General features: G+C 42.2%; 3 protein-coding genes across 5 annotated transcripts in view; 2 read left to right on the top strand and 1 right to left on the bottom strand.

Annotated features, from left to right (window-relative positions):
* Positions 1 to 1,982: 1,982 nt before the first annotated feature.
* Positions 1,983 to 15,926, bottom strand: LOC116792950. The gene is made up of 8 exons (XM_032700455.1): positions 15,881 to 15,926; positions 15,314 to 15,510; positions 14,443 to 14,513; positions 12,481 to 12,647; positions 11,986 to 12,133; positions 10,735 to 10,840; positions 8,056 to 8,240; positions 1,983 to 5,497 (listed from the first exon to the last, which is right to left on the bottom strand). The coding sequence occupies exons 1-7, from the start codon at positions 15,924 to 15,926 to the stop codon at positions 8,178 to 8,180; spliced, it is 798 nt and encodes a 265-aa protein (XP_032556346.1). The 3' UTR covers positions 1,983 to 5,497; positions 8,056 to 8,177.
* CTXN2 (cortexin 2) lies at positions 6,224 to 11,527 on the top strand. The gene is made up of 2 exons (XM_032700231.1): positions 6,224 to 6,437; positions 11,080 to 11,527. Exon 2 carries the CDS (start codon positions 11,134 to 11,136, stop codon positions 11,380 to 11,382), a length of 249 nt encoding a protein of 82 aa, XP_032556122.1. The 5' UTR covers positions 6,224 to 6,437; positions 11,080 to 11,133; the 3' UTR covers positions 11,383 to 11,527.
* The window catches only part of SLC12A1 (solute carrier family 12 member 1), a 46,954-nt gene continuing 45,030 nt past the window's right edge, over positions 14,003 to 15,926 (top strand). The window contains exon 1 of one of the 3 annotated variants that reach the window (XM_032700215.1): positions 14,003 to 14,128. The gene's annotated coding sequence lies outside the window, so the exon portion shown is untranslated. Of the gene's footprint in view, positions 14,278 to 15,926 lie in introns of all 3 variants that reach the window. The other 2 variants (XM_032700217.1, XM_032700216.1) reach the window with 2 other exon arrangements.

Here is a 15,926-nt window from a genome sequence, read left to right as displayed (position 1 = left end):
TCTCACTACTACAGGATGAAGGGCAGTAATTCCCATGTTCAGGTTACTAAACCCTGGTACCAGACTTCTGTTCAATTGTGCTTTGTACAAAGCATCTCAAGTGCTTGTGCTTGGAATCCTATACTCCCTAACCCAGTATTATAGCACGGAGCAGCTGACATAATTCCTATGCCAACAGGCCCATGGATGTTAGTAACAGGAAGAATTACTGAGGTTCTTATACACAGTTTGCCTACTTGTTCCAAATAACCTACTGGCTATTTCAGCTGCTACCTCCTCAAGTTTGTGTACCTTTTGGGCCAATGGGTATGCCTGAGATGGAGTTAGTTTTCCCCACAGCAGCCCACGCTGTGCTCTGTATTGGTAGCTGGAAAGGTGTAACAAATCAGTGTTTGCTGGGATACATCATGGCTGTATCTCCAACATTCCCGCCTCACCAGCAGGCTGAGGGTGGGAAAGATTTTGGGAGGGGACATAGCCAGGACAGCTGACCCAAACTAACCAAAGAGATATTCCATACTGTATGACATCTGCTCAGGAAGAAAAGTCAAGAAAAAGGAGGGGGAATAGGGGCCATTCATTATGACGTTTTTCCTCTGGAGCAACTGCTGTGTGTACTGAAGCTCTGCTTCCCAGGAAGTGGCTGGACATTGCCTGCTGACAGAAAGTAGAGAATAAATCTTCTGTTTTCCTTTGCTTCCACATGCGGCCTTTGCTTTATTCAATTGCCTTTATCTTGATCCATGAGTTTTTTTCCATCTTATTTTCTGTAACCCCATCCTGCTGAGGGGGAGAGCGGTAGAGCGGATTGGTGGGCACAGCCAAGGTCAACCCACCACAGCCCAGCACACACACAGTAAACTCAGGTGTCACACAATGTGTTTTGCAATAAATATTCAGAACTGTACAATCCATACATATCCAGAGATGAAGAGGTGTTTTGTATCAGAGCTGCACTGGGGCATAGTTTAGCTTGAAGCCTGGAGGAGTGATACCAGCTTTGCCCTGTCCCCCTTGCAGCCCAACTCCGATTTACAGCATCCTGTTTAGGTCAGTTGCCTGTGTTAGAATTTTTATGGGAGTCTTGCCTCCTTTTCTACAAGTCTCACACATAATCACTCAGTATTTCTGTCTTCAAAGAATAATAAAATTGGGAGAACAATACCACAAAGAGCTGTTAGAGACCTGACAAGGGGTAAACTGGGATTAAAAAGTGGGATTTCTTTGGTCTACAAAAGTGTGTTGAAAAACGTTTAAGCTTTTTCCTAGGAAGACTTCTGAATATGAAATGATTGAAATAAAAATAAAATTAAAAAAAACTACTTAGCATAGTAAGTGAAAAAAAAGGAAAACCATTGTCTTTCCTTGCCTGTATTTGTGCTGAGAAAGTCTCCTTTGTTGCACACTATTGATCCCTCCTGGGAATATTTTAAAATTATCATTTGATATATGGGCTTTCAACATCTCTTCCACCTTTGTTCACGTCCTTACAGGAGACAGACAAGGTTTCTGAGGAATGTTCCTGTTACAAGGGTACCCCTCATTTAGTACAACACTGCTACAAGTGTTCTTGGTCTGCTGTCCTAACAAATTCCTCTCATCATCCCCTCATGTGTCTCTCAGTTGTAGGGAGGGTGTATGGCATAATGGCTGTTTATTCTTGGCAAGCAGAGAGTTGACAGCATTGATTCACACATGGAGTTGAGGATAATGGAATATTATTAATGTTCTTGCATATATGTGTAACTATAAGCAACTGTAAAGGAACTACTCTTGGAAGTCTCTTGTACAAATAGTAGTTACAGAGCTAAAATAATTACATGTGTTCTAAGTATCACCATTCTTTTCAAAACAGTGACTCCAGTCTGTTGTAAATTCAAATCTCAAGTCCTCAATGACAAAGAACACATTGCTTTCAACTTTCAATGAACAAATATGTACCATCCTTTTAGAAAGGACCATTTTAATTGGTCTGTGGTTTATCTCAATGTTGGTTTTAATTTTATTTCCAGTTAAGTCATGATCAAAAGCAGTTCATCAACACTCTCATCAGGTGGAACTTCTAAAACTATTCTATGTTCCTGAAAGTCAGTTTGTATGGAACTTCAGAAAATGGGACTTCTGAGCCTCATAGGTCTTAAATCCATATGACTTTCTTTTTGTAAATTACTTTTTTCAAGCAGACATTGTTCTCACCTATATGATGCCTGTATGGTAAATATGTCACACATAATTTTTCTTGTTTTGTGGCTCCTAAATGTGCTTAGCATTTTCCAGACCCTGTCCCCTCTCCAAGAAGCCCCGAGTACAGCTGGAGAAGGGTTGCTTTAACAACAGATTCACTTTGTAAATCATTTGACTTTTGTAGCTTATTTAAAGATTCCTTTTTGCACAGACACAAGTAGTTCCAGACCAGTCTGCATTGCCTGAGGATGCAACCAACCTACACTGCTTTATTTTGTGCTAAAAAAAAAATTAAATTAACCCTACTCTGCAACTCGCACCCTTTTTTGCATACTTACAATGCACCTGGAGTAAAACAATCTTTCCCAAATGCTCTCTTTGCAATTAAACATTATCTTCCTAGTCTGAGAAACAACGTGGGATCAGTCATAGAGGAGACCTGCTCTACTTGATCTGCAGGGGTCTAACTTCTTTGTCCCTCATGGAAGGCTTACATCCTCCTAAGTCTCATAAGATTTTTTTTGGTGTTATGCAACCCTTGCCCACAGCTTAAGAGCCTAAATCTTAATCACCTGTTTTTTACCCCTAAAAGGCTGCATAACACCAGATTTTTGGTAGCACTTTTACTGGTCCTATATTAAAACAACTCACATTACTCTCTCTTCCCTCAGACATTATTCTAGCTGCTGAAGTTACAAAAGAACAAAACTAAGCAACCTGCTTGTGCTTTGGTCCTTCCTTCCACCCTGTCAGGCTGAGTGCCCCTTACATACCCACCAGCTCCGCTTTTCACAGCGAGGCAGTAAACACCTACCTCCTGCAGATCTAAGAAGAACCCATCCTTCCCTTTGCCCTCTCCCTAGTTGGCCAGGGGCTTGCCCCAATCCCGGTGAAGAAGCTGGAGACACACCTGGGGCCATTTGCCCTTCTCATGGCCGAACTCTCTTGTCCCACCCACACAAGGTGGCACTGTTGATTTTCACTGTATGTATTCCCCCTTCCACCTTTGCCCACACTAACACTGGTTGGACTTCAAAGTGGTGATTTTCAATCTTCTTCAGTTTCTGAATCCCTACACTTTTCCTATTTGAAGAGTGGGCCTACTCAGACATTTAACATGGGGAGACTGCTTTGTAGGACTTGTTTTTCTGCCTCATTCTTGGCAGTCACCAAAGGAGTACCCTACAGACTCACAGGGCTGTAGATTCATTTATGTCTCTGGTAAAGTCAGTACCTAGTAAAAGCATGGCCTTTAGGCAAGCACAAAGAGAGATTCAGATCTTTAAATATTACACAAAAAACCCATGGTAGAACAAATGTTAAATACCCTGAATTAAATTACTTAAGATAATTCCCACTTGCTACTGTGATCAATACGTAAATTAATATATAATCCTCACATACTTCCACTGTGCCCCTCTATTACTGCTTTTATATCCCCTACTTACTATTGCTTTTTGATTATACAATTCTCAAAAACTTGCTTAAATTTGCTTAGGAGGGGAGTTTCAACTTGATCTGTTTTTTCTGTGCACTATATTATTCACTGACTCAGCCCATTTAAAATTTCTAGCAACTGAAGGGAGAGTTTGCTTGGGAAGGAACATTCAAAGAGCTCTTTAAAGCTAAACTGAAAAGCAAGTTACAGTGGAGTTAGTTATCCCTCAAAGGAGTTATATTTTCTTAACACCTACACCACTCAAGTGATCCTTAAACATCAAAAGTATTAACCGGCTAACAGCTCTAAGAGTTCCTTATTGCTTCTCACTCATTGGCACCCACTTGCCCAACCTTAAATTAGGCCAGTTGAATTTGCAAGATCAAAGTAACAAATTACCAGATGATTATAAAATCTCTATGTCTGATCCAGGGCTCTCCTTTGAGGAAATACAACACTCCCTAAACAAGGATCAAATTAACAGCAAATATGATTGAAGTCAGATGGAAGTGATAGTTATTGTTCTGGTGAATACAAAAAAGATGGAGCCTGATAAAGAAATGGAAAATGAAGACTAGTGAACACTCCCTTTGTCTGTGTACCCGGTATGGGTCATGTACACTGAACAGGAAAACAGTGCTACTTTGCTGACAACTGGTAGCTGAAGAGGGAGACTCATTCCCTGGTGTTGGCTGCCAGTTTCTTTTCCAGTTTTATTTCCATGAAAAGTGGATCTCCAATACATAAAACCAAAAGAAAAATCTTTAAAATAGAACATGAGTATCAGATTCCTAGAAATAATTACATGATTTCAGCAGCCTCTGCCACGTCATAGTACAAGAGGGGTAATTATTTCAGTGTTAAAAAAATCTCAACATTTAATCCTACAAGAATAACAAAACAAAAGGATAATATCACACCTATAAGGAGTAAGATCCCACGAGTAAACTTTTCCCAGGAAAAATGGTAGTGAAAGGCCCAGCGTCAATGCCCAAATTCCGACAGAAGAGACAAGATGCATCTGCTCAAAATTATTTGTTTCTACTGTCAATATTGTCCCTCCTTCCCAGAGAGAGCAGACATATTCATCCTGGCTACTCCCAAGACCTACTTCCAGTAAAGTTCTCCAAGTATAGCAATGCTCAACAATTATTGGAAAAGCCCGGATTTATGTTACTCTCCCTTAACAGTTTTGCACTAGGTTGATGGGGGTACCATGAAATTCTCAGACCTTGTGTTTGATACTCCCAAAATCCCAAACCATAGCTGTTTCCATCTAGTGAGACCTTCATGGGGCCCTCAAGTAGATCAGGGACAGGGCTAAAAAAGAAAACTAGAGCTCCTTAGGAACAGTAGAGGCTCTTTATATACATAATCTGAAAGCACATTCTTATACTATTTAAAACTATCTATTTATAAAGTCTTCATGGATCTTCAAATATGAGAGGCACTTCAAAAATTAGCTTGACTTACAATTTCAGCAACAGAGATTATTTACCACATGACTGGTGCTACAACATTAGAAGATCAAACTAATAACCATTAGCAAGTACATAGTTACCCATTGGTTTAACCATTAGTTCTACTAGCAGGAGAAATCTGTATTTTGACTCTACCCAATGCTTAGAAGTCCACTGCTGCTACGACAGAGGAATCAGGCAGTAAAATGGCAGGCAACGCAAACTGCTTTTTTACCAGATCGTATCAGGAAGAAGGTTTAACCTATCCTAGAGTTATTGCATGTAGTGAGAAACATGAGGAGTTTTAAAATTATTTTCTGCACAACAATTCTGATAGCAGGTCTGCAGTAGTCTCAGAAGTCTCATGATGTATATCAGAGTGATACAGTCCTGTTCCACTGACCTACGTGCACCCCTGCAGGATGGTGTACAAAAATGGAATCACTATCCTTTAAAACAGATTTGTCATTTATTAATGTAATAAATACAGATCCAGCTTTGGGAAAATGAATCTTCTTTCCTAATCCACCTTAAACACCTTCTGTTGTGGCAAATGGAAGCCTCTCTAATATACAACCACCATCAACTAAACGCAGCTAATGAAAGGATATAAAGCGAGGCTTAGGCTTTAATCGTTATTACTACTGGAGCTATTGGGAGGACCCCGAGTCCACTCTGCGGGCGCAGCCCTAAGAGGTTTTCAGGTCCCCACGCCCCGCTCAGATCAGTGTGTCAGCCCCTGCCCGCAGTTCCAGGGCAGCAGAGCGGCCCCGCCGCACCCAGCGCGGCTCCACAGGTCCCGCTCCGCGCCGGCGGCGGGGCTGCGCTGCTCGCCCGGTACCGGCGCTCCCGGCCCGGGAGGTACCGCAGCCCGGTCCCCCGTCGCTGCAGACACACTCAGTCCCGGCCTGGGCGGCGGGAGCGGAGCGGAGGAGGGAGCGCTGCTCCCGCCCGCTCCGCAGCGGCCCCGGCCCGGCCCTTACCGATGCACCGCACGTAGTGTTTTGCAGGAAGTTTCCACGCTCCTCGGTCTAATCCGTGCAAAGGGGGGCCGGAGAGGAGCGCGGCTGAATTGCGATGGAAGGGGGCGGGCGGGGAGGTGGAGGAGGAGGCGGTAGCAGCAGCAGCCGTGTTTAATTTTTTAATTAGGGCACTTTGAGCATCTCTCGGCGGGGTCGCATCGCCGGGCGGCGAGGGGAGCAAGGGCGAGCTGCCCCCCCCCGCCGCCCGGGACCACCCCGTGCCCGGAGCCGTCGGGACTCCAACCTGGGCTTTCGACAGCCGGCGAGGCGGCCCCGGAGCCGCGGGAGCTCCGCGCTTCGCCACCATGGGCAGCGCGGGCGCGGAGGACACGGGTGGGTACCGCGGTCGGCACCGCGGCGGGGCCGGCGGGCGGGCGGGCGGCGGACTCTGACCTTGCGGCGCCGCACGGCCCGGCCCGCACGGCCCAGCGGGGCGGGGGGACCGAGGCACCCGGGGCGGCGGGGGGAGCAGGGGCAGGGGCAGAGCCTAAATCTGCCCTCCCTGGATAGCGGGGCCGGGAAAGCGAAGGCTGTGCGCGCAATCCTACAGCAACAATTGCTTTGCAGGTGCTCGGTCTCTCGCAGCGTCCGTCCCCAGGGAAGCAGGCAACACTTTTCCACGTTCACAAGTTAAGGATGATGCTAATGAGCGTTTTATTTTCCTGCATCGCTGTATTATCGAAATCTAGACCACATACATGAATTCACAGCACAGGAGGTCCTGTCCAATGGAGACTCCAGGCTGGTGTATTTGCTAAGGATAAAATCTCATTTCTGCAATTCATTGCTTGTTGGAAGGATGGAGGTGTCACTGCCCGGCTGCTGCTTCTTTGCAGGGGAATGCTGTTTAAGTGGAAAAGTGTTGCTTGCACCCAGAGTTACCATGCTGCAAAAACACTGCCTGCTTGTGTGGGGCTTTGCTCTCCTTGAAGAACAGTGAGCCATGCCTTCATTTGCTGGGCATCCATGCCCTGGCCTTCCTACCTTCCTACCTTCACCTCCCTGTCTTAGAACCCTGAAGAGACAGTCTTTTCCTCTGCAATTTAGAGAATACAGGCATGCAGTGTGCACATGAGCATGACAGGTTGGCTGTGTGGTCACAGCACGGCTTTTGCAGCATTTCTGGCCGTGTGTTATTAACTCAGGTAGCTCAGGCCCATCGGAGAATTCCATATTCATTCAAATTTCCATTTCATTAGGACTTCTTCATTGTTAGTCTTTTCATCCTACCACCTCCTATGCCCATTTTTTCTGATAGCATTTCTGGAATACAGTTTAGTTTCCCTAAAGAGATAGTTAAGTGCAAATGAGGTGCTTCCAAAACTTTAAATGTCCCTAACCACACCACCACGTTTTCAAGTTAGGTTTGTTCTTACTCAAACACAAGCTTGGGACTGAAGCTATTAGAAGTACTTTGAGAATGACCACATCCATGAAACAGCAGCTGGGCTGCAGACATCCAAGAGGTGAACAGATGGCCACTGATTTGGTCCATTTTGTTGCACACTACCGTTTATGAAGTGGGTTTTCAGGCAACTGAGGTTTAATCATGCCAAGAGGATGAATGCTCCCAGCTTGAGACCATGTAAAGATACTCCTTTCCAGTACCAAGCCATTAGAAAACAAATCCTATAGGGGGTTCTATGAGAGAAAGACTGAAACCCAAAATACAAGGAAGATTATTCTGGCTACTTTCTTAATCTTCTCAGATTCTCTGTAGACATAAGAGTAAAGGCTAGGTCTGAAAAAAGTGGCACTCTGTCACCCCAAACCACCAAAGAACTGGAGCTGGGATCTTTAATCAACACCAAACATTGGCAGAGTTGGGCTGGTGATGCTCCTAGGATAAGAATTTCAACATCTTTCTTTGAGCTGCCTCACAATACTTAGTACCCATGGTGTTCCCCTTCACCATCCCCCCATAGGTGCAGCCAGCACCCCCAGCTTATACCTCTCTTCTTAGCTAAGTGGTCTATATGCTAAATTGTTTTCCTCATTCCTATTTCTTTAGGACTTACGGTTCATTCTGACCTCAGAAGGGCTTCCAATGGCCTTTTATTTCACAGCAGGAGGTTAAGGAGCCTTTCTTTTTGCCAGTGTTTTTATACGGGCAACTCCAAGGAATAGAGTCTTCACCTGTGAAAAAAAAAAAAAAGTCGAGCTCAGCCTGGGGCCAGCCCCCACAAAACAGCTCTGCAGATTCTAACTGATACAGTGCCTGTCCCCATCACTCTTTTCTAGAGGCTGTCTTTGAAGATTTTTGGATCCAGGCCATGTTAGTTAGCATTCAGTCTTCTGACTCAGGACTTGACACATACTCTGCAGCAAATGACAGGGTGTCTGACTGACTGGGAGAGGACATCAAACCTGTGTGCAGCACTACAGTGTGGAAACAATAAAAAAGGCGCACAGGGTAAGACGTGCTGCCACAGTTTTGGGGATACATAATTAGAGCAAAATTTCCTGTGAACATGGAGGCTTCAATTACAATTTCTGAAATTCAGGACAAGGAAGAGAAGAACACAAAGCTGCACATTAGAGTTTCCCAGAACCAATCCCCCCCACCCCCAGCAAAAATCATGGTGTTTTCTCAGGCAGCTGTTTCAGCCAAACTTTTGTTGGATACGACTAAGATACATTTTTCCATGTTTCAGCATCAGTCGAGCTTTGCACAGAGATCTGTTGCATAGTGTCTCCTGACAAGCACATAATGTACAAACAAATCCTGTTAATTCCAGTGTGTAACCTGCAAAATTAGTAAGATTGGAAGTAATATTCTTTGAAAATGACTCTCTATGGTGAAGAAGTGTCATGTCAAACACAAACATATTTCTCTGGACTCAGCTCAGATGCAGGGTTCTCCACAGCCAGCCTATCGCTAAGATTTTTCTCTATGTCTTTCAAGGTAGCAACTGGGGGGTTTGGGTCTGGCTTTTCCAGGTAGTGGCTACATATCATTTTCCAGTATAAGCCTTAAATTTAATTTTTATAACCCAGTGTCCTATGATTTCTGGAAAGTAACTTTTTTCCTTGATTGGCTCTTGTTCAAATCAACTGATTTGTGACATAAATTTGTGATATTGAACTTTCTGTGATTTTTTTTTTCCCTGCAGAAGGTCAAACTTAATAGAAAAACTGGAAGTATGCCCAATGAAAATCCATATAGCAGGTGGGCTTTACCTATGATACATTTTCAGAAAATAAATATTGCTTGTTGTTGACATTATTTCTAATTCCAGTAGGCTATATCTGGATCTTTTCTCCAGCTTAACAGGAATTAAAACATTGTGACCCAAAGAGCAGAATATAATTCAAAACAAGGAAGGATCTCATACACAGCTCTATAGAATAAACAGAACATTGGTTGTTATGCTTTGGCACACATGTAAAGACAGTAATAGCAAAACATATTATTTAACATCTACTGCACTGAGGTTTATTGCAAAAAGAAAAAGACTTGTGTCTTGCCCTTTTAACCTTTGTTTTAAAATTTTTATTCTTTATAGGATAATTAGTCGAAAACCCCACAAATTCTGAGGTGAGAAAGGAGACACCAAAGAAGATAAAAGTTCTGTCCATTTCTGTCTGCTCAGGAATGCCAAATCTTATTTTTGCTTTTTTTTATTGTAGGTTATGGCTACTTTCAGCCACGACAGCAGTACACAGATACCAGAGCTCCCTTTAACCTGGCTTAGCAGGTACCTGAAGCAGTGTAGCCATGGCAGCACAGAGCTCTGAGTGGCCTAATTACTCTGCCAGGAAGTAAATGGATACTGGTAATTCCCTGGGGAAAAAGATGGTTGAACCGTTAACAAAAAGAGTTTTTCCCTGAGGCACATTCGTTAAATAGGTGTTAGCAAGAGGCAGGAAACCTCAAGCTCTAACCTCAGAATAAAAGTGCCTTTGTCCTTTGGTGCTTTTGATGTCCCAGTCCTTCCAAATCTCCTGCTGTCTATAGGTACAAAAGAAAGATGTGATTCTAATATCTGATGGAAAACCTAAGATAAAGCAAAATGATCCCCACCCCCAATTAAAATCTATACATAAGATCTCCTTAAACAGACAAATAATAAAAGGTTTCACCTGCCTGGAAACACGCAGAGCTCTCCTGGTGGCAGTGACAGGGTGGAGTTGCCTGAGCCTCCTGCCCTCCATAGGACACACATCAGGGTCAGCCCCCTGAGCAACATCAGGAGGGGTTTCAGACCTGCTGTTTCCTATGCCTGTAAAATGGCAGGATATGCATGTATTTAAGGCGAAGACCAAGAAGAAGAAAAAAATGGGAGCAAGATTTAGGGGAAGGGAATTTAATTCTGTTATCTCTTCTCCCACCAATCTTTCCTCATACACAGGAGCGGACATGTATAGAGAAAGGTGAAGGGGTAATTTTATCAATATGCTCACTTTCTTACAAGCTCACATACACAGCATTTTTTTTCTGAAACTGGGGACCAAGACTTCACTAAAATTGCACACAGAGTGGTTTATTTCACAAGTTGGATCTATTTATTTAGACTCGTGATCTAAATCAGATGGCAAAATCCGTATTATTTGGCTGAAATTGCCTTTGCGGTCAATGCAAGTTTAACTAGTTTAGGATAGAGATTTAAAGCCATTTCAGAAAACAAACCTGGCTTCTCCAGGTGGAGACCTTGGTGAGTATTGCCAAATCAGAATCTGTAGACTTGTGCCCAGTCTGACAAAATACTATTTGCAACAGCCATGTGCTGAAATTTCTGTTTTGAGGAGACAGAAAGCCAAAAAATTGTGAGTTTGCTGTCTCATAACAGGCCAGTAAGTGGATGGTGTGTAGAGGCTAAAAGTTGGAGTGTTTTCATATTAATTTAAATGTGAAAAAACAACAGGACACTGCTAAAATCCGAGCTGGTTTTCATTTCCAAATGTTCCTATACTACAGCTTAGATACATGCATCCCATTTAGACCTAACCACACTGATTGGACTTTTCTATGCAGGCAAAGAAGCAATAGAGGTGAAAACCCCACAGAGTCACCAGGATGTGATGCCCAATGATGAGCAGTAATTACTGCAGCAACACTTCAGCCAGCATGAGTGTCAACGAAATGTCTGCCTTCCCTCTGACTCTAGAGCAAAAAACTGGCTTTGCCTTTGTGGGGATTTTGTGTGTTTTCTTGGGACTTCTAATTATCCGATGCTTCAAAATCTTGCTAGACCCCTACAGTAGTATGCCTTCTTCTACATGGGAAGATGAAGTTGAGGGGTTGGATAAAGGAACATTTGAATATGCTCTTGCATGAAAACTCACAGAATATCCTGCCTTAAATTTGATGTTGATTTCATTTTGGAAACCAACTGTTGTTACATTTGTTATACATCCCCGCATTTCGGAGATATGTTGGTGGCATCCATTTTGTTAAATAAATATTTGTTGCAAACTCAAAAGGTGCTTCGCGTTGCTTTTACTTGCCAAACAGTGGAATGGTAGGTAAGAAATAGTTAACAGAAAACAAATACTACAATAATTCAATAGAAAGTGATGATGGCCAATATTTTAAGAGTCAGATGATATCTGCTTCTTCAGAGAAGGATCTCGTTTCTACTGTGTCTCATGATAGGCTGGAGAAAAAGATGAATAACACAAAAGACAGGCTCACAAATGGTGCATGTTTACATGGTAACACCCTCCCCTCCTCATCTGACACAATTTTCTGAAACTCGTAGTCTGTGCTTGTACACTGAGAATACAAAAGTGGAGGGCAACAAATGTTGAGGAGGTGCCTGCAAGAGGTGTGTGTCTGTGTTGCTGCGGTGAGAGGAGTAAGGGCTAGTCCACATACTACTAATATTAAGAAAATAATGGGAAAGCCAAAGATCACATCAGTTGCTAACTCATCTCTCACCTTCCAAGAAGAGCAGGTGCTCTACTACTGACTGTTATGAGGAAAGTACATTGCTTCTCTGTGAAAACTTGATGTGGTCCTTTGCAAACACTGTGTAACTCAGATGAGTATTTTTTTGATAGATCTCCCAATCTACAGCAACAGAAACTGAAGCAGAATTAGTGGAAGGGAAACAAACATCATTAAGGAAGTTTTTGATACTACAAACATTCAGCCATACAAAATATATTACCTGCTCAGAACTCCAAATCAACATCACCACAGTCCCAGTCCCCCAGCATCTCCTACATTGTTAAAAATTTTAAGTGGAAGAGAAAAATTGAATGTTAAATAACCAATCTAACTCTAGCTGAATTGGTCAATTGCCAATTTTTTACTACTTGGTTACAAACGTCGATTTAGTTTAAACTGGAATTTAAACTGTCTGGTTAACAGCTCCCAGCAATAATTACACCAGCTTGGCAAGGCCAAAGCAGAGACAATCATGCTTCTTACCATTTGTACCCAGTCCCCAAGAGGGACAAGGGTCCAGAGCTGACTGCAGAGCTCTGTACTCTCCAGCCCCTCTCCACAGCCGGTTCTGCTGCTCCTGCAACTTTGTACAGTGTTCTGGATCTTTGTACAGATCTGGACTGTCACTGAAGAACTGGTCATGGGAGATCCTATCAAAGCAGAAGTGAAACAGTGAAAGCAGAGACTCAAATCTGGATATTCAAGGTCACCCTCATATACACAGCTGTTTAGCAAGTGTGACAGTACTTGACAGAAATTCAATTCAGTTTTTAAGAAGGCTGGCATTGGAATTTTAGGCACTGTCACTTTTGCTAAACAGCTCTGTTTGCAACGAGGAGCTAAGACAAGGAGATCAGTTACAGCAGCTGTTTTCTTTTTTCATGTATTCTGAAAAAATACACGTTATTTCTTTTGCCCTATATACTAGGCAGAGGCAGAGAGTGGAACAGCAGACCTCAAGCGCCATTTGGAACATGACATACTTGATTGTACGGGGAAGGACATGAATCTCCTGTCTGAAGAATATAACACAGGAAAAGCCAACATCAATCTACACCGGTCCAGTTGAATTATAAAACATAAACAGCTTTGTGAATATAAGGGCTTTTCAACTGCTTCAGATTGTACATAAGAAAAAATGTCAGACCTTCAGAGATTCAGTATATTGCATTTATCCTAGTTAATTTAACCATAAAATCCAAGGTAGATATCAGTACAATGATTCATGTGATCTGTTACTGCTGGATAGGATCATCCACTGCAGAGACCTGACACTGCCATTCTTTTTATGTACATCTAATCAGCACAGCTGAGCTCTGTGCTGTCAGGTTAGAGTGCTGAAGGTACTTAAGTTATCTGGGTTAAATATAGCTCAGTTATCTTTAAACTACACAACAAACACAGCAAACATACCCAAAGAACCCCAATATTGTCTTATGACTTTTGTTCTTGACCCAATCTATTGCTGGAAGCAATTATCAAGTTCCCTTATGATTACAAAGCTTCATCATTTCCTGCCTGCCCTTCTCTGCATCCCAAATAGACAAAGAAGTCAGCCTTCCTAGAAAGAATACAGAGAACATAATTTTTCAAAGGTTTTCCTTAAATATACAGAATAAAACTTAAAAAGGGGTCAGGAGTAAATGGTTCAAAACTGCATGTAGGACAAGGGACCCCCCCCAATGACTGATCCCACTGACTTCACTGAATGTGTTCTGCATAAAATGCACCAAGCAGATCCTGTCCTGAACTCATTATCTACATGACTATATATGCAGAACTGAAAAACAGAGAGAACATGATCTGTGCATAGAATCTGGCATAGCTGGGAGGGAAATGGAGATAACAAAAGTATTTTCAGGCCCCCTTAGAAATTTTGCAATGCCATAAAGTCAGTAATTGTAATGGATAGGTACATTTGCTGGTTAATATGTAACAAGCTAGAATGTCTCTCTAAATCACCATCTAGAAATGTTTTGAAAGAGAGGGATTGGATGGTCTATTCAGTGTATTAAGCAGGAGAAAAATCTGGCCAATAAGGCAGAGTCTGTAATGCCTCAAAGAGAGGGACAGACTATATGCATGAATAAAAGAGGCAGATTGTCCTTCCCTAAAAACCCAGGATTGAATGGTAAGTTAAATTACCCTGAATAAGGTAAACTTGATTATTTATGCGTAATGCTAGAATGCTAAACACAAAATTAATGACAAATAACAGTTGAGAGACCTCTGGAAATACACTGTGAAAACCAAAGTATTATTTTCAAGAACAGCAGAAAGGTAAGAGACTTTACTTTTCCTAGCAAAACAGTCATATTATGGAAATAAGGCAGTGAAATGACAGAATCATTTTACTTGGTAGCACAAGTCATCAAAGCAAATTGTCATCAAAGAATTGGGATTTCATTCAGTCAGGGAGATGAAAACAAATCTAGTTTCACTGACCTTAATGACAGAAGATTTGTTTTTGCTCCTTCATGCCTGCGGACGAAACACTTCCTTGCAACTTTAAAAGGCTGGAGGAAGCAGAATACTATCTGTGATCAGAAATGTGTAATAATAATAACACTATTGATAATCCAGAGACAGCAGAAGTAAAATAAACTAAATAAATGTAACATTGCTGTGAGGCTTACAAAACAATAGGCAGGAAAACCAACATAAATATGAGGGGGTTAAAAAGTGGTATCATAGCAGAGAGGTGACAGCAGAATATTATCTATAGCTTATGGAAGAAGTGAGAAAATACGCTTTAGGTGTATCTCATACTGAAGATGGAGGACTTTTGATTATCAGCTCTTCAAATTATAATTTTGGTATGTGATTTTAGAGAAAATTTACATTGCTGAGCTATAAATATTAATGGCAGTATTTACCTTTCTGTGCCAAGGGGCCAAATGCATTTCACAAAATCACTGAGAAATTTAAATTGAAAAAAATCTCAGGAGGTCATCTAGTCCAACCTCTTGTGAAAGCATGAAACTTAAAAAAAATGCCTGTAATGGGTTTATTTACCCAGATTTTCAGTTCATATATTGCTTTAAAAGATATATTTTGTTTCTAAAACTTTCTGCTTTTACAATCACTTGCAGAGTTTCCATGTCTAAGCAGTGCTCTGGTTTAGTCCCTTTGAACAGGCCCGGAACTCCTGCTGAATTATACAGGTCTCTACAACCACACTTTCTAATCTCATTAGAAATACGTTTCAAGACTTATGGATTGCCATCATTTCAGTAGCTCATTTAAGAGCCATCTAGGCCATACTGTAAATTGCTGAAAAGGTACTTAACCCACTAAAGGCCTTAAACATACATACCCCTTCTTCTCTTGGTGTTTTTGTTTGCTCACTCGTTTTCTGTGATGAGGGTCTGTGTGGGGAAGTGGAGGTGGGAAGGAGATTATACAGCGATATGTCCACTTTTCTGTGGGCTGCGACTCTTGAGGGACCCAGAACAAGATAGAGGAATGGGACAACAGGAATCTCATGACATTCAACAAGGACAAATGGAAATCCTGTACCTCAGACAGATTTAATGCCTGCACCGTACAGGGAGCAACTCTCCTGAAAGGGACCTGGTGAGCAGCAGGTTACAGAGGAGGCAGTCCCCTGCTTTCCATGTTTTAATTGCTTGGTCATGTTCCAATTGCATGATCCATGTACATGGATGCTCACTGTGTCACCCTGCTCCTTTCTGGGTTTCCATAAAACAGATTGAAACTAGAGGAGTTTTTGGCCCATTTAGCACTCAGGCCTGTACCAAACTATTGCTGATTTGGTTCAGGGGTCAAGTGTGTCCGTCACTGATGGAAACATCTCCACAAACTCAGTCTTTGACTCTATTTTTTTAGTCAACAAGTCATAGGATGACAGTCTTATGGATACTTGGTGAGGCCAGGGAGAGCTTACGGTGGAAAATGTATCTAACCAT

The sequence above is a fragment of the Chiroxiphia lanceolata genome, chromosome 12 (genome assembly GCF_009829145.1).
Source record: "Chiroxiphia lanceolata isolate bChiLan1 chromosome 12, bChiLan1.pri, whole genome shotgun sequence".
NCBI classification, from domain to species: domain Eukaryota; kingdom Metazoa; phylum Chordata; class Aves; order Passeriformes; family Pipridae; genus Chiroxiphia; species Chiroxiphia lanceolata.
This window is presented reverse-complemented; position numbering and strand designations above follow the sequence as displayed.

Coding starts and splice junctions, on each gene's coding strand:
- CTXN2 (XM_032700231.1), top strand. CDS start 11,134: ATGATGAGCAGTAATTACTGCAGCAACACTTCAGCCAGCATGAGTGTC.
- LOC116792950 (XM_032700455.1), bottom strand. CDS start 15,926: ATGGTTAGATACATTTTCCACCGTAAGCTCTCCCTGGCCTCACCAA. Junction 12,134..12,480: donor TTGGGGACTGGGTACAAATG/GTAAGAAGCATG, acceptor AATTCTGCTTCA/GTTTCTGTTGCTGTAGATTG. Junction 8,241..10,734: donor TCTCCACCTGGAGAAGCCAG/GTTTGTTTTCTG, acceptor TTTTTTTCACAG/GTGAAGACTCTATTCCTTGG.